Source organism: Merops nubicus, unplaced genomic scaffold (genome assembly GCF_000691845.1).
Source record: "Merops nubicus isolate BGI_N331 unplaced genomic scaffold, ASM69184v1 scaffold4445, whole genome shotgun sequence".
NCBI lineage: Eukaryota > Metazoa > Chordata > Aves > Coraciiformes > Meropidae > Merops > Merops nubicus.
Window position 1 is genome coordinate 39,691 of NW_008610097.1, and position 22,610 is coordinate 62,300.

General features: G+C 36.0%; 1 protein-coding gene across 1 annotated transcript; it reads right to left on the bottom strand.

Annotated features, from left to right (window-relative positions):
- Nucleotides 1-968: 968 nt before the first annotated feature.
- CDH11 (cadherin 11, type 2, OB-cadherin (osteoblast)) lies at nt 969-20,935 on the bottom strand. Its single transcript, XM_008940767.1, has 11 exons — nt 20,534-20,935; nt 19,862-20,156; nt 18,972-19,091; nt 18,328-18,495; nt 15,338-15,525; nt 13,590-13,843; nt 12,464-12,600; nt 12,150-12,271; nt 11,268-11,385; nt 4,867-5,118; nt 969-3,871 (listed from the first exon to the last, which is right to left on the bottom strand). Exons 1-11 carry the CDS (start codon nt 20,759-20,761, stop codon nt 3,375-3,377), a joined length of 2,379 nt encoding a protein of 792 aa, XP_008939015.1. The 5' UTR covers nt 20,762-20,935; the 3' UTR covers nt 969-3,374.
- Nucleotides 20,936-22,610: the final 1,675 nt, after the last annotated feature.

Genomic DNA, 22,610 nt, shown 5'->3' on the forward strand with positions numbered 1-22,610 from the left:
AGAACATGACAGAGGCAATCTAAAAATCCCAAACAAACCCTCTCCTTCCATATCAGTGTAAGTTTTGAGAGTTCCCTTAGCAACTAGCACTGAACTTGCATACTCAACTGCTTCTTGCAGTGATGAGAGAAATTGTGTACAAATGCACTGTGGATACATGTGAGACGGGGGCACATCAACCTTGCTCAGATGCAAGTTTTTCTGGTGATGAGCAGCTAGACAAGGAACTGCATATTTTTGCCAATAGGAGCACATACAAGTATTCAGCTCACAAAATAAATATCACTCCTGGTGATGTCACTCTCTGTTCCTGAGCTTATTTGGAGGGGTTTTGTTGTTTCCCCTCGCCCCCAAATGATGTCCTATGCAGGACAAGAGGAAAAAAAGAGGCCAAAACATCACCTGTGCTTGCTACAGTTCCTTTCCTTACCTGAGTCAGCCGTGGTGATCCTCCTTTTATTTAAGGTTTGTCTTCAAACCCACTGAAGCTGTAATTAATCTTTCAGTTAGCTTCCATCGCTGTGAGGCTCAGTCCTTCCCTGAGCTCAGTCAGGAAGAGAGAGACTGTGCTAAAGTAACTCGTGCAAGTAAATCCCTGCCCAGGTTGCTCAGATACTTGGGAACGCTGTGGCAGACTACAACCCCAGCCCACAGTCTTCTCTGACTCGTGTCAGGGACTAACCCAGTACTGCTGCTGTGCTGGGATGGTTTTTACACTCTCAGATTATAAGCCTGAGGCTCCAGTGACCACTGCTGTGAAGTTGAACACAAATAAATGTCCTGCTGTTGTGCCAAAACACGCTGTTCATTTGGGGTGCTGCAGATGATATGTAATGAGTATAATTCCCAGCATTTCAAAGGTACTGTTGGCTGAGATTAGCAAGACTAACTGAATAAAGCACTATGATAATTGCATATTCATTCACTGGGAAGGGGAAAAATAATCAAATGAAAAAGGACAAACCAGAAGGGAAAGAAAATTTATTTCCAAGCATCTACGAGAGTGCTACAAACAATAGACTAAAACTCAAAGCATTTAATACTATTAAAAAATGTAGTTGACAATGTCCTTCTTAAAAATTAAACATAAAAATGTAGAAAATGCAGTTATTAATTCTAAAACTTGCTCAAAAGTGAAATAAGCCCAGATAGCATCAATGAGGATGGAGTCCTACGAACGACTTTTTTTTTTTTTTTTACTTTATTTTAATTTGTTAATTTGTAAATTGATACTAATTTCATTTTTTAATGTTTATTTAAATTTATAATGGAGAAATGTGCAAATCTAGCAAAATATTCTTTGGATTATAAACAGAGAAAAATCAACAACCAAAGAAATTTGAACTGAGTCAATAATAAACTATAGAATTATATAGAATGCATACAGCTATAATAAAGTGAAATATTACAATAAACATTGTACAGCAAATCTGCTGATTTAGCAAACTCTGCCTTATAAACCATAGGAATATAATGGGACAAGTGAATATGTTATGAATATAGAGCTGAAACGTCATTCATAATTTTAACAAGTTAAATTTTAATCTAACTACATACATGGGGGTCTTCAGAAAAGCAATACACCAACAAATCAGATTTCCTCTCAGATCAAGCAGTTTGGTACCTGACTGCAAATGAAGGACAGGGTCTGTAAAATGAATGATAGAAAAATGTATATAATTTCTATTTATTGCCTCTTCCCATATTGCAGCTGCTGATCTCTGACCCTAAACAGCAAATTATATTAAGTTTAGCATAAGTACAGCTGTACACAGATGCTGAAAACGTTGATGCGCATATTCCAATCCCTTGCTCATTCTGAACTAATATAAAAGAAGTTATAGATCATTTTTTGATTAAAACATACATTACAAACAACAACTCTGAAAGCACTCTGTATTTCCGTCATCACAAATTAACGTCTTCCTCTCAGTAGATGATGCTATTATACTGCAGTAAACGAAAAAAAAAAAAAAAAATCAAAAGGAAAAAAAAAAAGTGCCAGAGTCTTAATTACTACTCAAGTAAGGTAATTGTCAGGTAGAAGAGTCTTTAGGGAACTTATACCTAAACTGGGTCAGATTTAAGTCTCTAGAACCCACAGAAGCTTAGCACAGATACAGAAATTCACAAGCCTGGAGTATATTGTAAGTACAGAGTACTCCTGTCCACTTACAAAGTCATTTCTGAAACCTCTGGAAATTCTAAGATATAAGATAAATGCATATTACATGGGAAATACTGAAAAGTATTACACTTAATTTAATCCAGAAAACACAGCAGTATTATATAGATATTATTACTGTGTTCTGGGAGCAGCCACAAGCTGTAGATAGAGAGGGTACAAAATGTTCACCAGACATTACATTTTTTTAATCTAAAAAACATTTGTAAAATGTACTTGGTTTTTAAATAATCACTTAACAAGGCAACAAACCAACTACAAACACATAATAAATAAGGCTATTAAAAGGTCACAATTGTAGTAAATTAGTCAGAACTATAAATGGGACATTAGAAACACTATGTTTTTCCTTATATGCTTAATAACCAGAACAAGAATTAAAAAAGAATCAGTTTATTTCAAAGTCTGCTTCTTATATTGAAGCACATATTAAAGCAACAGTACAATGTTCATAAAATATAAGTGTGATGCCGTAACATTTCTTACATGTCAGAATACTGATATTTGCATGTATACTAAAATAAGAATTTTAAAATTGTACAAATAGATACATTAAAAATGACATAGAAATAGGGCGCCTCCCACTGCAACAAGACAGAGTTTTTATATCTGGCACGTATTAGTTCAAGATGAAAGTATAAGCAAAAAGATTTACAAGAATCAGCAGTAACAAGTTTGATGCTCAAGAGACATAATAATTGTACATTGTACTGTACATACATCATATGGGTTTAAGCTGGCTGAATATTATATATTTCAAGTTTAAAAATGCACTACCATATAGAGTGTCCAGAGTTTAAGGCGAAATTACAGCTCAGAACTGTTTTCTTTTCTAATTTGTGGAAGCTTCTTTGACAAAAGGTTTAGCTGTTCGCAATACATAAAAGATTTCCCTTTTTTGTAGGTTTGCTTTCAGTATTTTCCTTCATTTAAATATTTTGTATTTCTTAAGTGGGTTTTTTCCTTCAGTGAAGTTGGCAGCCAACTTCTATATTTTCCTTTTGTAGGAAAAGGTACTTCACAGTATTTACCACTTTTATATCCTTTTTTATCAAAGGAATCCTCTCTGTCAAACTTAAATGTTTAAATGAGATTTTTCTTGATTTTTAAAAAAATACCTGCTTACATTTCTTCTGGATTCTTCAGAACATGGGACACAGTTCTTAAGGCCAAATCTTAAACTTTATTGTTAAGAATCGTCATCGAAAGTGTCTTTGGAGCCATACAAGTCTGCAAGTTTCTTAAATCGAGGTCCCCAATTTTGTAGATAGTCATAGTCCAAATCAGAATCTGTTGTCGCTGACTCTAACGAGCTAAGTGAACCAGCCACTGAGCCTCTTCCTTCATAGCCATAGATCTGAATAGAGTCATAGGGAGGAGCAGTTGGATCGTTATCAGCCTCTTGTATTCTTGTGTTGATGAAATCATCAACATCAACACTATTAGGAGCTGGCCGAAGCCCTGGTCTTGGCATATACTGGTATTCAGGTTTTATGTCTTTACGAGGAATAAATCCATTGACGCCATCGGGGTTCTGCAAAGTAGCTATATCAAAAGCTTCCGTATCTTCCTCTCCTCCACCTTCATCATCGTAAGTAATAATGTTCTCTCGGACATCTTCTTCTTCAAAAACAATCAGAGGTTCCTTTTTCTGCCTTTTCAGTGTTACAAACAACACTACAATGACTATAGGGGGGAAAAAAAAACCAAGTTAGACTGCACTCTCAAAGAGTAGCTCCTTTATAAATACATTGTTGCATTCACTGAAACCTCAGCTTTTGTGCTGTGGTTCATTCTGTATTTTTGCTAACATCTGCATTTTTAGCATACCTAGCTAGGTAAAAGCATTGATGTTGGTACATGGAACAGAACATACTGATCTGAGGGTTTCTGTTTGGGCTGAATAGCACTGCTCTTACTAATTGCTCATTACTGCAAGACTAATTCAAGAAAAGCATTTGTGGGCCCCCAGTGCTGCATGAACACTGTTAACACTGCCGTTGAGCAGCCCAATTACACGTATATCCGCCACAAACCAAAGATTAATCTTTACTCTGTACTGTACGCCTAAAGCTAAACTCTGATTCCAAGTTCCATTTCCATGAAAATGAAATTTTTCTTCAGCAACACCTCAAAACACATGCCTTTGTTGTCTTCAGATTTCTGTAAAATAACTTTAAAATACATGGAAAAGAAAGACTATAATTTACTATGGGCAAATTAAAACATTTTCTATAAATATTTTCAAATCATCAGGAAATGCTTTACAGCAGTTTCTTAAAAGCAAGTCTTCTGAGCCTTTCATTTGTCTTCAACACAAGAGGACTTAGAGCGAAATAGCTGGCAGAAGCCATTAATCCTAGCTGACCTCAATAAGGAACTTGTCATCCAGAGAAGATCACAAAACTTAAAACTGTATGTCATGACCTCCTTTAAACAGTGTCCCTGATTAACTGGTATTAAGCCACAAAAGGACATTCTCTGAGCACACCTAGACACATTCATCAGTGTTTGCTCTTGCAGTTATCAGACATTGCATTTCAGCCAGGCAGATTAGTACCTCCTAGAAAAATAAAAGCTAAGAAATTAAGATACATTTATCCATCTTGGAGCTGAAGGCAGGTCTAATTTTTTTAACACAAACGAGCATAGAAAAGTAATAAGTAAAGAACTTTTTTTACCTAACAATATCACAATGCAAGCAAGAATGGCAATTAAAGCTCCAGTGCTTAATCCAGCATTGAGGATGTAGGCTTCAGCATTGCAGGAGAGCAAGGAGCCATTGCTGTCGCAGCCACAGACCCGAATGGTGAGGGTGTTGGTGCTGCTCATTGGGGGCACTCCACCATCACTGATTACTATAGGAAGAAGGTATAAATCTTGCTTTTGGCGACTAAATCCTTCACGTCTGACAAGAACGCTTGCCGTGTTATCTGTGTAAAGAAGAGAGAGAGGCGTCGCTATTTTTTCCACAAAGCCATCCTCTTAATAAATATTGAAAAAATATATCTTGTTACAACAACTCTGAACTTTCAGATGCCTTAGCATTATTTGTACAATAAACCAGTACAAAGTATCGCTCTCCTAATCACCCAAGAGCAATTACAGTATTGCTTTTCATTCATACAGTGCCACACTAAATTCTAATTATTTTTGACTGATGAGGATCGCACAAGGAACACAAAACATTTCCACTAGAACCTTCTTTTAGAACCTCACTGACTTTTTGGGAACGTTAAAATACTTCAACAACTACCAGAATGATTGGGCCTCGGTACTGCTGTTTGAGCTGGTTCTAGCCTCATTCCAGAATTAAAGCCTTTGGTGGAGGGGAAAGCCCCAAATCTCCCTGCTTTATTGTTCTTGGTGTCAGGCCTACAGGAAAGGAAGGCAGAAATCTGTACCAAAATGATCTGTCTTAATGAGATTCCCACCAAAACAAAAGCCAACATTTTTTGTGTGCTAGCAGATTTGAAAACACAGTGTTAATGTGTTTCAGTAAGAAACACAAAAGTACACAATATTTTATGAGAACCTGTCTTTCACTCAAACTCCCAAAGCCAGAACGCAGAAAGTTGAATCACATGTGCCCAGTATTTTGAATTCTGTGGATAGGGGGAAGAGTTAAAGCATTGCTCTAACACCATTCCCCACTGTTCTCACTGAGCACCTGCCTGTCACGGGCCACCTGCTGCAGGGGATAGAAACCAAGTGGACATCTCAGCACAGAAGGTTATTTTGGATAGTCCTTCACACTTCCCAGGGCAAAAGCATTTGAAAGGGGAGTATGTGACATGAAACACTGGGATGAGATGGCTCATGCTTCCTGCTCCCAGCCACGCTGGACAAAGGTGAGGAAACATGAATGGCGTTTCTTTATTGTGCTCCTTGTTTCTCTGTTCTCAAACTGAACCAATGTTTATAAAATTGTAAACATCCTGAAGTAAATAAGGAGAAACAATCATATCCGTGGTTTTCAAACCTTCAAAAACTAGTTTTGGATGAGAATTTACTTCATGTAACCTTTTCCGTTTTGCCATGTTCTTTATTCTTCACTATGTAATGGAAAAAAAAAAAAAAAAGAATTGTTCTTTTATCTATTAAGGGAGGGCTATTCACCTCCAACAGTACCCATTTCACTATTGCCTTGGGATACTGCAGAAGATTAATCATTTTCCTGTTGAAGAGTCAGCATAAATTCCAGAATTTAATAATGCAAATCATAAAACCTCTCTTAATGATCTAATCATTGCTATTTCCATGGAAGATGTGAATAAATTATACCAAAAGTGAAGTATTCTTGCCTTGTATTAACCACTCTTGCAGGCAGTTCTCCTGGTGTAGGACAAGGTCTGAAACTGCTCCCAGATTTGGTGGGCATAGCTCAGTTAAAGGGATGAGAAAGATGTTTGCACTAGGGCCTTGCTTGTTTACCTCTACCACTAGTAACTTCTGCAGATCACATCAGAAAGGATGAAATTTTTTTAGGCTTGTCCTCGATAGGAACTGTTTGTGACATGCCAAACTAATTAATCTCCCTATATCTACACCTCTCCTGCCATGCCCACCACAGCTGATGGCCAGTGTGGTTACCTCAGCATGGCAGAACTCTAGTCTTTCTGATACCTAAGTTTCACAAAAATAAGAATCTGGATAGAAGAGAGCTTGTTAACTTCTCCTTAACATGATGGTCATATTCACTAAGGACAGAGAAGCTGATAAAAATTAGCTTATTTATTACTTGTGGGTTCTGGAGGTGCCCTTCAACCTCTTTTCAGTCTTTCCAAGCTCCTAAATGCTTACATGCAACATTTGCACAGCTAAGGCTTTGTGGAACATTTTTTTAAAAGACCTTAGTGATATTTGTGTGTGTGATAGCAGTCTTATTTTAGTATTTTAAATTAATGGACTCTTAACAATTTGGTATAAATAGAAATGCAGAATCTAATTAATTAACCTATCAACTAATAATTGAACTAATGTATATTGATATAGAATAAAACTATTCCACAGGGTTCTTTAAAACGCATTTAATAATTCAATTCCTCAATAAGAGAATAAAGATCTGCTCTATTAAATGAAAGATCACAACAGGGCAGATTATTCTTGAGGCAAAAAATATGAACATTAATAGTGGGCTGAGCTACAACTGCCTAGAGGCTGCAATATGGAAGGAAACACAAGCAATATCATATATTAGTATAAGTACTCTGTCAGCTATGTATATTGTATAATATTAATTATATAACATGATATTATTTATATTTTTCTTGAATTTTGGAAGCTTAAATAGTATTCCCAACTAGAATTAAAATAAGGATGGCAAATTATTCAGTTCTTATACAGACTGACTGATACCACTGCAGTCAATTACACTACACAAAGGCTTCAAACTGAGCCAATGGTTGATTTATCTGGTTTAATTTGAAGTGATTTCTAGTTTGATATAATTTTCTTAAAAAGATAAATCCAATCAACAAGCCTGGTTAAAATTTAGAAAGGGCTATCATGTATCAACCCTAAAAGGTCATTTTAAAAGCTTGCTTTTTTTTTTTTTCCTTCTGCTTATCTTAATTTCTTTCATTTAGAAGAAACATAATATCCATAAGAGGAAATTTTTTTTTTTTTTTACCTAGATAAAAGATAACATATAATCCTAGCTAATATTCTCATCCTTGCCTTTTCATTATTTTCAGGTCCCAGGAGTATAACTGTAATCCAGGTATAATGGCATTTTTTAAGCCAAGAAACAGTAGTTAAATGTCAATACCAGCTTAAAACTATTACTTAACACATATGGGAGCTACTTGAATGACTATCTTAATGAACACAATGGGAGTTAACACAAGACAGAAGAAAGAAAAAAGCCATCTCAGCACCATCCAGAAAAATACACACTCTCCTTTTTCCAGCTATTATTGTCTGGGATATCCAATATCCAGTTGTGTTCTAAGTGAAGATTACTGATACTTGATGTGAAAACTTTACAATTAAAAGCTAAAATTGCATGACTTTATGCTGATCTTTATAGTGATCTTCCTAACCTTTGATTATCACCTTTTTCTTTGGTGATCTTATTGCTGGTTTTCCATTTTTTCCTCTACAGGCAAATGCAGCTTAGCTTCTGGGGGCTTGTTAACATATAAATTGTGTAAGAAGGCTTCTAGATTAAAGATGATGATTGCAGTGTAAACATTATCACCTATATCAGAATGTGAGTGATGATTCATAAAGAAACCAAAAGAATTTCAGGGATCCAACTGCCTAAAAATATTACCAGGCAGTGGCAATTGTTGTGGATAATCCATGGCAAAAACCTGTAACTTTATTGTTTGTATGTTTCAGATTGTTTTGATTAAAAGATCTGGAACTGTGAGCCAGTGGACATGTTTCTATTTAAAAAGTGGATTTTAGTCCCTGATTTTAGTGGACTCCCGAATTTAATTTCAGTTGTCATAAAGCACTATCTTGTGTATTGGAGAAGATGAGTACAGCTCACATTTGCCCTTGTGCTGTAATTCATCCTTATGCAGCAGGACAAAGCAAGGTGGTTGTGACTCTTCCAGCAATGCTGGCTGTGTGCCAGGCCTCCACACAAGCTGAGTGAGCTCAAGAGTAAAGGGTGTTTCAGTTTAGTACAGAGCAGGATTAAAAGCAGGAAATCCATTTTCTAAAACTCCATCTCTCTGCTGTCAAGTGTCACAAGCCTCTACTGCTCTTCTGAAGCTCTGACTCCAATGGGAGGAAAACTGAACAGAGCCTGAACAAACACAGTCCTGTTTATTTACATGGTATAATGCAAGTAAACACCACAGAAGTAATACAGTGTTTTACCACAGCATATAAACCATTATCCCCTGTTTTCTATGGAAGATAGTCTCTGCTGAAAAACTTGGTAACACAGTAGGCTATTAATAGGATATAGAATGTGATTATTTTTTTTCTGACTACCGCAATGTGTGATTCCTTTTAGGAGCTGGTAGAAAGAAATTCTATTAAATGATAATTATAAGACTATATCCACTTTAAAGTTCTGTAATAGACCCAAACATTGGAGTTTTCATTAACTGTTATCCACAGTTAATAAAGCCATTTTTCTTTAAAACTAGCTATTCCATCTGCAAGAGGTGGTGTGGTATGCCAATTACTCAGATTTACAACTAAAAAAGAAACACCAATTTTAGATGGTCACATAAATTATTTGACTTGCAAATGGTCACATACTCTGAGAAATGTTCATATGGAAATACATACAATTTAAACTTTTTTAGTGTTCTTTCTACCCTAACTTACTCAGCCTGTTCCCCGAAATAGTTAAATTAACAACATCACTGCACTGAGAATTGTCAAAAATGGGGGACGGATAGGATGGAAATGGATAGATTTCATTACACTATTCCTTTCCCAAACACAAAATTATATAGGAAAGTTCAATCCTTAAATATTACCTTGTTGAAATAACCTTTTGCAGTGTTGTCAGGTCCAGTTGCTACATTCAACTGACTTCATTTCAATTACAAAACACTTTTATCTGGGTGAACTTTGTCATTAAAAAAAATCATTTGCTGCATATGGTAATGAAGGATTAGTGGAATTGGCTGGAGTCAGGAACCATAACACCATCTGTCTGTAGCTGTATCATAGCATCTCAGTTTTGACCTGTGCTTTCTCTGTTAACTTATAAAATCTCATCTATTTTCAGCCTGATATGGTGACTATAAAATACCTCTTAAATAGAAACTTGGCCTCAGGGTCTCAAGCAAAGAATACATTTTTATTTACTTCTCTCTAAAAATACGTCAATCAATTTTTCAAAAATTGTGTTTTACTAATTTAAAGAGCATAAATATATCCCCTTCACTGGATCCTTTCTGAATTGCTTATGTATGTACAAGTGTCAAGCACTAGGCAACAGTGTTACTTTGATCCTTCAAGAATAACAGAATTTATGTTTTGGAACTCTGATGGTAATTACCCTCACTTCAGATGTTTATAAAGTATGCTACAACATAACACTTGGGAGAAAAAAAGTTTTTACTGAAATCATCTATCTAGATTATGTTGCCTTTTGTACTTCTGGCAATCTAGAAGAAATCATTCAGATTCATTATTTAAACCAGATCAACTGAGTTCTACTTTTCAGAAAACAGTCAAGTTTTCTTCAAACATTAAAGCTTGCTAATTAAAATCAATTTCTTAGAAGCTGAAACCATTTTTTTTCTTGCACAGGAAAATAAATTACCATGACCATATAATATTGATTACCATTAAATAAATAAAAAAAAAATATGTATCATGCCTGAACCTTGGTTTTTTTTTGTTTACCCCCACCTCTGGCTTCCTCAGCCTCTAGCAAGTTAGTTTCACTGATGTTATTATGTTAAAATGATCAATAACAAGCTCACCTATATCTGTTGGGGTTTTTCCCTATGATTTTCTTACATCTTAACATCAATCTGAATGCAATAATAATTAACGAACAGAAATTAGCAAAGGGATCTGGACACCCATATCCTGAGCTATATCCAATGGGCTTATGTTTAACAACAAAAATCCTACAGAAGCTTAGTGTGACAGTGATTGTATTCCATTAGGAATCTAGTCCACATCTCTTGTGATCCATAGTTTACAAAACTAGCAAGCAGAATGGAGGTGAACAAAAATAAGTAATAAATTATCCTTCCTCAGCTAATTTTAGGGTTGGGTTTTTTTTTTTTTTTTTTTAGTTTTAAATTTAGGTTTTCTGTAAATCAAGATTTTCCAATTACATTTAGTGAATGGTTTTATCAATGTTTTTTACCCTATTCCTGGGAGATAAAACGGCAGTGGATTTTTCATGTCGAGTATTATGTAATTTAAAATATGTATTCAAGAAAATTAAAGTAAGTTAGCATTACATTAGTCCAAGAACTTTGTTGTATTTCAGCTATATTTTTTGTCTTCCTCCCCCAAATCTCTGGAAAACAAACACTGTCAAAATTAATGAAAATTAATTTCATGCTGTTGCATGAAATTATGTTGGCCTTTAGCTTTGCTTTGTCATTTCTTTGGACTCTAGTACAGACGAAATCTTCACACAAACCTCTGTTGTCTCTGAGTGTAAAATTTGGATTATGAATAATTTCAGGTGGTAAACTGAAGATAAATCTTGGTCCATTGGCCGAGTCATCCTTGTCATCAGCACTAATTGTAATAAATTGCTGTAAAAGAAAAGTACTCTGTAAATAATCAGCTCCTTCTCTAGGTACATCACATACAGACAAGCAACCTGGGAAATCTCTTGAATACAAAAAATTGTGAAATAGCAGAAGTCCCCCAAATACCTCAACAGATGTATGTCATTATAAACACAGAAAATCTTTATTTGCTATTGCATTTAACCAAAACAGAATTATAGATCTTAAAGTGTACAGCTCTATATATTCTTATATACAAATATGTGCTAATGGTAACCTCACAGTCTAAAATTTCTGCAGAACGTTGAGCAGCTCAGAGGCAGTTAGCACAATGTCCTTTTCAAACTGCTACACTAATAATGTGTAGAGCCATATTTTTCTACGATACTAACCCCTCTTCCTCATAGACTGTTCCAGGGGTAAATCTGTAGGATACACTCTACAAGCACTGTACTGTGAGTCCTCCCATAAGATGCTGAGTATTTCTGTAAGATCCAAAACAGGCTCACAACTGGGAAAGCTGTTTCCAACCAGCCTCATTGCCCATGTGATGGTGGATACTCAGTCAACATCAGTCATATTCAATGCACAAAACACTTTATCTGTAACTGTTGACAGTGGTTCAAATGAGAAGCACAGTAAAGTGCCTTTCTGTGTGCTCTAGGCATTTTGGCCAAAATTTCAAAATAAATGTTTAACATCGTTCATTAAAGCTGCCAACACAAAACTGGGCTAACTCCCTGAAGAAGGAAAATCATGTGCAGGGAAGGTGATGGGCATGGGCATACCTGATTGCTTCGAGCATTCTCACAGACAAATGCTTCATAGGCCACTGCAAATTTTGGAGCGTTGTCATTGACATCAACAACTTTAATTGCAACTGGAACTTTGGCTTCCTGGTGTTGTTTGTCTATGGCAGTAAGCAAAACCAAAATGACACAGAAGCAGGAAAACCCCCCCCAAACAAACAAAATCCCAGCCATATCCAGGTGAAATGATATAGGCTAAAGTATTTCTATTGGGATTTAATGCAGCTTATCAAACTGAGACAACTAAAAGAATTCATATAATTGATTATAAAATACTTCAATGAAATACTTACGGACTTCAACCGCAAAGACAGAGATATTATGCCAAGCAATTTCTTCCCTATCCAAAGCTTTTATTGTCTTGATATTGCCATCTTCTGCATTAATAAAAAAATATCTTTCAAGGTCAGTGTGACGATCAATCGAATATCTAAAGAAGATTGAAAATCAGTAATTAGATAAAAGTAGGACTTAGTTTTATGCATCCAAATTTGTTCTATACCATCATTATTTTTAAATAAATGTAAGTAGTACAATTGTAACTAAGTAATAATATCATTGCTACAGGGATGATATGAATTCTTTTAAAAGGAGATTGACATAGTTGGTTTCTACATTTAGAAAAAAACATTACATCAGAATATTTGTAGTAAGTAAACTGTTCTTTGAAGATGCTATATTAAAGCCTTCAAATATTCTCTATTTTCCTCTCTTATAGAAGATGATAAAAATATCTACTGAGATACTTACGTTTTCTTCTGTTTCATTAAGATCTTTTAAGTCTTTGGATATTTAGGTTACTCAGAATGTTAACTGATCATACCAGATTATTAAATATTATCCATTATGTAGAGCTTTATACAGCTCTAGTTTTCTTATCTTTAATTTGCAATTCTTTGAAATGTTAACTATACCCACAAAACAGAGTTTCATAATGTAATTTACACCGAGAACATGACAAACAAAAATAAATGAATAGAAGGTCACCCAATATAACTGCAGAAAGTTGGTGTGTGTATGTGCTTGCCATTAGCAATTAATACTTAAAAATCAGTCAACATAATCTCTAAACTACTGTGTAGACTTCTACCTTTCAAGAAAGGAAATCTTTTCAAGAAAAGGAAAGAAAAGATAATATCATATCCTATGATACTAGCACAGGATATTTTCAAGAAAATATAACTTAGAAGAGAATCTAATGCATTTGTCCCTAAATATATTTTAGATAGACATAGTTTTTGTAGTGGTATGGGCTTTGAGAAACTAGTAGCTTATGGAACAAGACATGAAAGCAGTGCTGAATGGTTAAAGTTATTAATATTCTGGGTGAATTTAAGATATTACTGTGATTACAGAACTTGAATAAAAATTCTAAAAGCTAATGCTTGGAAAGAAACACTCTGCTATAATGAAGCATACCTTATAGCACTGTTTGCAGCATCAGGGTCTTTGGCATGTACTTTTCCAACCACAGTACCAGACGCTGCATTTTCTTGTACTTCGAAAATATAACTTGGCTTTAAAAATACAGGTGGCTCATCAGCATCTTCCACTGATATCTTCACTGTTACTGTGTCCTTGAATGGCCCATTGCTGATGAACTTAGGATCAATATGCACATTGGCTGCCTCTACCTTCAGACTGTAGGACTTTTTGGTTTCAAAATCTAAGACCTGCAAGAAACAAGAAGGTAATGCATTCCTCAGTTAGGAAAACTGGAGTGTAAAAGCAGTAAGCAGTCCCCTAGTATTCAATGACATAAAACAAAGGTGAGCATCTGTCAACAAGCTTGGACTGAAATGTGTGTATTTAAAAACATAAAGACTCAAATGGAAGGAGCTACATTCTATGTATGGAGCAGCGTAGGAAGGTACTCAAAATACCACAACAGAGTCCTTGCTCTTTGCTTGCTGTATCACTCAGGAAATCATCTTTACTCGGAAAATCAACCTTTTCTTCATGCAGCCTTCCAGGTAGCACAAAAGAGCAATGGATAGGAAAGGGGTTCTCACAAAATGTCAGACTTGGTCTATCCTAAGCTGACAGGTATTCTTTCAGAGATATGGATGTGGCTTGAATTGCTACTGGGTGCACCAGGAGACAGGATGCAGAGAAGTTAAGTTACTTAAGCACTAGGGGAAATATGAAGTTGGTTTGCAGTGTTTTTGTTTCTGCAGTTCTTTCCATCTACAGATTTTGTGCCATTTTAGACAGGAGAGGTAAATGCCCCATGAGCTAAGTCCTTTTAAGAGCCCAGTCAAAGTCACAGCATATTTGCATTGTCATTGATGTGAAGTGGCTGCAGCGTTGCGGTATTGGTACTCTCAAAATAATCATGCAGATGCCAACCACAATTCACAAGGTATGCTAACACCATAGACTGAATGGTGTGACAGTCCGCCCATGTTTTAAAATACACAAAAAATATACTCCCACCTCTAGAACAGATACAGTAATTGAACATAGTTTTGACCTGAGGAGACCTCTGGGTCTCTTCCTGAGAGACCGCCCTGACATGCAGGGCAGGGCTAACTTTGAAGTTAAGTTGCCCAGGCCTTCTCCTTTGAGTTTTGATTATCTCCAAGATAAATGAACAGCTATAAAGATACAAAGGGCAAAATAATGACACTTAAATAATGCATAAGAGTCATTATTTATATTTTAAAAATAATTTAATAACACCTTTAAAGATCTCACTGAAAGATTGTATACGAAACCACCTCAGTATTTTTGCTGCTTTTTGCATAGCCTGTGACTCCTTCAGAACAATATTGTGGACAATGCACAGCTGAAGAATTCAAACTATAGGGCATGAGGCTATTCAGACTGAACATAAAGCAACAGCGAATGTCTGCTACTTATCAGCACTAGGCAAAACTTCATTAACAATGAAGCTGATGGCATTGTATTTTACCGTGACTTTTTATTATGAATTCATTTAGTTTGTGCAATTAATCCACTGTACAGTATTTATGTAACTCTTCTTGGTTATTTTCTTCCATTCCAATTCAGCTAATGGGGAAATGGAATATTAAGAGTTAATCACAGCTTTAGAAACAAATTAAGTGAAATTGCATTTACTGATATTTTAGTTTATGTGGTAATCCATTATTATCAAATATTCTGTCAGCAACAAAGAATACTACACTTTAGTAGGTGTTACTCACCTTCTTAAGCTTTACAACACCTTCCTGAGTCTCATAGTCTGTCGTAATTTCAAACATATCCATGCCATCTCCATCAATGATGCTGTAAGCTACTAAGCCATTTTCCCCAATGTCTGGATCTTTGGCCTTCACTCTTCCTACTTCCTCTCCTGGGACAGCTGCTTCCGACACTGACATCTGGTACACACCTGGAGGAAGCAAAAAAGGCATTTGCCTTAAGTATGCAGTCTGCTCTCCAGTTGTATGTTTATCCATTTAACTTGTAAGCTCCAAATAAGCAGAGTCATTTTTTTTTTACATTTTCAAATCCTCTGAAGAATGTTATGCTCTAAGATCTCTGAGAAGCAAGTAATCTGTGAAATCATAAAACACTTGCTAATCTATATAAAATGACCTTCTCATTGATGTTTTGCACAACATTTGTGCATCTCTTTGTTCAGGGTGGGGTTAGAAAGACACCCAATCGTTCAGAATGCAGAAATTGTGACTTCAAAGTTTTCATTTATATAGAAGAAGTTATTACAAAGATGGAAAGAACATTATCTTTCATATGACTTATGGTATCACCTTCAAGTCTGTAGAGTGCAGAAGTGTTCCTGCCTATTCATTCAGGAGCCACAGATCATATACAAGGAATTGGGTAAGAGCTCTCTTGCTGTGCTGGCTAAATAAACCTGCTGCTTTCTGTGGCTTTAATTTGGAGGGTGGATGTATGGTAGCAATGATTATTAAAATTTAACACAACAGAGGATACATACCAATTTGTATGGGATTCCATACCAAACAAAAAATGGCTTTCCCTCATCAAACTCCAATAGGAAAACCACCCCCAAATATCCCACAGATGTCTTGCCATACAGGTTTTATCCTTGCATATGCAGGGACACCAGAGGAGAACAATACTGTTCCTGGACAAATCTCTCTCCAGCAGTTGTCCCTTAGCCAGCATTGATGACAGGACCTTCCCAACCCACTCCAGAGTTCAGATAAAACAATTCAATCCTAAATGTACAAATTTATGTCAGCATTTTTTGCAACTTCATCAGCATTAATAAACTGGGGGAAAAAAAGCACATGAGAAAATATTCTAATTTATTCCCCCCTCCATAATTGCTCTTTGTTGCTAGATGAGCACCTTAGGAACATCAGAAGACTTACATCAGGCAGGGACTTGGCTAATTACCCATTAAAAAAAATTGGCACATGTCAGCGAAATAGGTCATTAAATCCAGTCACAAAGAACCCAAAATTTAAGCACATAAGGAGGTCAAATGCTAGTTTTGAGTTACAAAGAACTCCAAATTCTGCTGTTAGGCATTTCTGATGATTTTAAATACTCTCCCAAAACACTCAGTAAAGTGGCTTGAATTTGTAGAGAAAAACCCGTAATTTGATGGAGTTACTCAACAAAATACCATGTACTATAGTCCCAGGTTATGATATGGAGTAAATGGCATGTTTGTGAGGTATGTAAACACTGTCATTTTTAGGATTTAATACTTTTCCATTAGAATGGTAGAAAATGCTGATATATACTTTTACATTTAGGGACTGGCTATGTCATTTAAGCTGGTGTGTGAGCATCCAGGGAGCTGCAACACTGGAAGAAGAGCTGTTAGAGAGATGGTCGTGTTCAGGAGGTATCAGTGTCACATCAGTTGCCCCAGAGGAGAAACAGAGATAATGTCAGCACATGACACATGTCATCGCCCATGCAGAGATGAGATGCAGAACAGATGTGTGGGTCCATTGATGTAATTCCAGCCAACTGTGAAGACTGAATCTGTTAATGTCAGCCATGAATAATTTTATTTGTGAAAAATATGTAGCACAGATATAAAAAATTACTTTATTTGACCACCAGGACACACTTCAACTGTGAAAAAATGCAATTGTATTAAATTTAGTTTGTATTCCCATGATAAATATAAGTCTTGAGGAGTATCCAGTCTTAACTTTTATCCCTATGGACTTTCACCATTCACTGAGAGCATTTATAGAAGTAAAGGATGAAGCATCCACACTTTAAATCTGTGTGTAGTAAAAAATGATGCTCACTCCCTTGAAGGTCTGTCAACGACCTGAAAGGTCATAATGAGGAGCTGTGCAACACTTTTATCAAGGACTGAGAAACGCAAGAGACTTCAGGCACAAGAAATACAGCTGTAAGAAAACACAGTAGATCTCCATCTTCATGTCCATCTTCATCAAAAAACAAAGTGTATTTAAAAATGACTATCATCACTATGCTGGCAAATAGCTATGGACTCAGATTACTGAAAGCCATGACATGGGACCACTTGGAGACTTCTTTCAAACGCTGTAAATCTAACTGGAGAGCTGCCTGCTGCATACACACTGCGTGACTACTGCATACTACAACTCTCTCACCACAGAAGAATCTGTTCCTACACAATACAGACAGGCATTTTTGTTTTAACCTCCTATTCCTTCACAAAGATTTCTTGAAGTTCTTGTGCTCTGAGCAGAGTAGTAAACACTGCTTGCTCTTTTAAAGTGTCTTTTACACCCACACTATAATTATGAAAAAGGGAAAGTAAGTAAACCAGCTTACCCTATCACTGCTGCAGGGCAGGTACATTTTCTAGCATTTTTGAATTATTTGGTTTAATGCACAAGAGAGTCCTCAATAACTGGGGATTCTTTCTCCATTAACAGAGAAGTCCAAATTGTGCCTGCCTTATCATATCATAGGTATATTTCTAATATAACATGGCCAGTAGTGTAAAAGATGAAATGGATTAGGAATCTAATCTTGACTTCAAAAAAATGTCTCACTTTGCAACAGAAAGCAAATAATGCAGACACTCAAGCTCTGTGTGTTACTAGCAAAAATGTGTAAACAATATTTACTTGTTCATGTGTGTTGTGATAATCCATCAGTTACTACTTTTTGAAGTTTTGAATATGTCTGATACTTTACAAATTACTAGTAGTAAATATGAATAAGGATTTTTTCTGTTACTTACTCTGTGGGAACTTTGGTGGGTTGTCATTGACATCTGTAAGTGTAATTGTCACTTTGGTTGTCCCTGAGAGGCCTCCCATGTGTCCTCCCATATCTTTTGCCTGTATTACAACGTGATACTCCTCCTTAGCTTCTCTGTCCATATTCGGAAGGGCAGTTCGGATAATTCCTATAAATTCAAAGAAAATATGCCACATAAAAATTTTCACAGTTTCCCATTGTGAAAAACTGGGTACTGCAATTTTAGCTTGCATTAAAATACAGAAATATTTGCAGTGATGGTGCAGATTCTGTTTTTCCTAAACTGTGCATCATACTATGCAAGGAAAGTAGCTCAAATATTCACCACAGCTGAATCTAGAGCAACCCTGGAGGACTACAGTTCAGCAGAGAAACTTCCATCTCTATCATACCATATCATACCAGAAAAGAAATATCATCTTCCTAGTGTAGTGTACCCAAAAGCTCTATCAAATGCCAGGGGACCAAACTACAAGAGAGCTTATCTAGAATCAAGAGAGAATGAAGGGAGCTATGCTCAGACATCAGCAGATATACCCAACTGTACTGCCTCAGTCAATATTTTTAGTTCTTCATTTTAATGTATTCCAGTTATGAGGTCCTACTCAAACTGCTCGATAATACCTGTTTGAGCTTCCACTGAGAAGTATGGTTGACCTTCAAGAATACTGTAAACCAATTTGGCACTGTTCCCATAGGTGGGATCATCAGCGTCTGAAGCTGTTACCTGAATAACTGATGTACCTAAAAATGGAAAGCAAACAGAGAAGGAGTACAGTCAGAAGCAAATATGTCTCTAAGAACCATGCAGAGATGCTTTCAGTCATAGACCATAACTGTTTCTTAACTTTTTTTTATTTCCAGGTTTGGTAAATGAAAAAAAAATTACTTGGCAATTTATATATGACAAAATAGACTCATACAAAAAGATTTGTCACCAGCTGTGATGTGGATTCATGTTCTAAAGAGTGAAAATATAAAAGTCAGCAGTCATTCTGTGCCATTATGGTATTTTTCCTCAGTAGCTTAAGCATTATATTGCTTTTGTTGTTGGACAGCCAAACTATTAATAGACTTTTCTGTTTACATTTTCTTCAGTTAAGTTTCAGAGAAATCATTCCTGTAGAAAAGTCTAAGAGAGACACAAGCTCAACCAGCGATGAAAATGGAATAGATAGTGTGGCAGTAACTCTTTAGCTTTATTACACAGCTCTGCCAAAGGAATGATCTTGATGTTTACCCCAGAGGATTCACACTCCATAAATTCCAGGGAACCTTCACGTTCCTTCCTAGGAGGAAACAGTCCTGTTCTAGGAAGCATCGTGACAGTTAGTGGCTGTGCACGGTTTGGTTTGGTCAGCAAATTAGATAAATTGACTGAGTCACTGGCTGAGCATGAAGTAAATTTTACTTCCCAAAATTCTACACAATAAGAATCAAATAAATCCAAGACGTACTGACAATGCACCATCTTCCGTATGGCCAGGAACTGAAGTGCAATTATGACTACTTACCTACATTTGATCTTTCTGGCACATTGGCATGGTAGTTTTCGTGAAGAAACTCAGGTGGGTTGTCATTTATGTCTTGAACTTTAACAATGAATTCAGAAGGTGGTTCCAAAGGTCTGTTGGTGTTCCTGTCTACAGCTTGTGCCGTGAGAGTGTATTGAGCTCTCTCCTCCCGGTCCAGTGTCTTTGTTGCATGGATGTTCCCTGATTTGTCATCAATAACAAAAATGATTCCTGCTCCTTCACCTGAGAGAATGTATTTAATATTTCCATCTCCAGAATCAATATCTGAATGAAGCTACAAAAGAAGAAATAGACATACCTTAATAAGACAATATAGATTTCATGTATGTTTTCATGAAACAAAAAAGTTCATATCATAATTTTTAAAGATCTTGTCTTACAACAGGCAGTAATCCATACTTGGGCACATGCTGTGAACACATCTGCTCTGTGTTCATAGAAGTTACTTGCATGGTACCTCACATAGTGTGCTACTGAGACCCAGGCTTTGAGATATAAGGGAGAGAATACATGAGATGACAGCTACAACAGGTTCCTTATTCAAATGAAGTTGGAAGGAAGAGTAATTTTTACAAAGCTTTTTTACACTCACAAAATAGTAATAGAAATTAATAATATTAATCTATGAATGAAAAAGAAATTCTTTCTTACCCTTCCTACTAGTACAGGATCTGGTCCCGTATACTCTTCGATAACAAAGAACTGATTCCACACCCAGCCTCTTTTTGAGCGATGCAGAACTTGCCCTTCTTTTCCTTTTTCATGGTGACCATGAAGTGATGGCCTTGTGTGGTTCAGCTTTTCTGTAGTTATGGCATGGCTGCAATACAGCATGCCCAGGCAGATAAGAGCGGCATGTAAACAATTGTCCTCCTTCATTTTTGGTTATTTTGTAGGCACAGGAGTATCCAAGAATCTATCCCTTCCACCTTGGAAGCCAAAAAGTTTGGGGCTACTGAAAATTTTCAGATAAAACCTTTTGTACATAGGATGCCACCACACATTAAATGCCACAGCATCACTTTAATGCTCTGCAGCTTCCCAACTTAATTCCTGAAAGAAAGAAAATGGAGAAGATTATCAGGTCTTTTATGTTCTTTTAGGGGCAATAATTTTTTTTTTATTGACTGAAATAAAACTAGAATAATAATAAGAAATAATGAGTAATAATTATGCAATACAGAGTAATGAGCATATTTGGTGTTTTTTTTACCTGTGACTGCCTGTGACTTATAAAATCTCCTGACTTGCTGGTTAGGGCATTTGTTTGGAAGTTGAAAGACAGTGAATCATATTCTCTTATGATCCTTTCAAAAGGATTAGCCCGAGATGCAAGGTAACTGCAGAAATACCTAATTTATATCTAAGCCCTCTTTGGAGCTTAGATATAAGCCTTAGATATAAGCCGTTAAGCCATAGGTTTGGATGTAATATAGGTATCAAGATATTTGGTTATCAAGAATGGAATATTTCTACACATGTCTGGAAAAAGGCCTTTTCATGAGCAACAGGTTTTCATGCTGTTTCATGTGGAAAATAACTACCTGCATTTTTCTAGGCAGGAGCAGTGGCTGACAGAACTCTGAGGATCTACATCTTGGATTTAGAACCTTGAAGCAGCCCTTCTACCTCCAAAGATCAAGTCATCAAAGCAGAGAAGCAGCACTAATTGCCAATTCTTCTATCTTTGTGCTGGTGACAATAAATCATAGAATCACTATGGTTGGAAAGTACATAGCATCAAGTCCAACCTTCCTCCTAACATTTCCCTAACCACTAGACCATAACCTCAAGTGCTACATCTACTCATTTTCTGAACACCTCTAGGGATTGTGACTCCACCATCTCCCTGGGCAGCCTGTTCCAGTGCCTAATCACTTTCTAAATGCCACAAACTAATAAAAATATATTCAGCTACTTTAAATAATGTAACAATTGATTTGGCTATTTATTCCTACTTTCCATGTCATTTAAATGACCAGAATTATATCGATTTCTTACTTTCTAATAATTCTTAAAGCACCAGGTCAGAAATAGTATTTGAATCAGAAATTGCATAATACAGTGGAACCTGAACGTTGCATTCTATAACTCCAGCATAACTCTCCTAGTACCAAATCCACTCATCTTGCCTTTCTCAAATCCTGAGCAGCCATGTCCCTCCATCCACACCCTTTTGCACAGTTGCAAAATAAAATACACATCCAGCATTGACAGACAAAGGTTTATAAGTAATTAATAAATAAGGAATGAAATATTTTGGTTTATTTCCTCAAAATAAAAATGTTTTTATTTTTATTTTATTGAAAATGGAAATCACTTCAATTACACTAAAATAGCTCCAGCATAATGAATTAAAGTCACGCATATAGACACAAATGTAATCTGGATTTCCTAAGTAATTTAATACATTTAATAAGTAAAACATTTAGTGTATCCATTTAATTTTTTACTATTGTCGTACGATGTCACATTACATATGACTCATACCAGCATAGAAGACACAAAATAGAAAACAATCTCTTTTAACCTGGTCATGCTTTTATTCTGACACAATATATGTGTGTGAACAGTGGAACATTAGGTCTCTAGTTTTAAAGCTTATTTTACATTTTGTTGAGGGGTAGAAATAGGGCAGGACTTCAAGGACCTGAAAACTGAGGTTGAATATATTTTGGAAGTGGCTTAAATATGAAAAGCCTTTCAACAGTAGTAACTACAGTGGCTT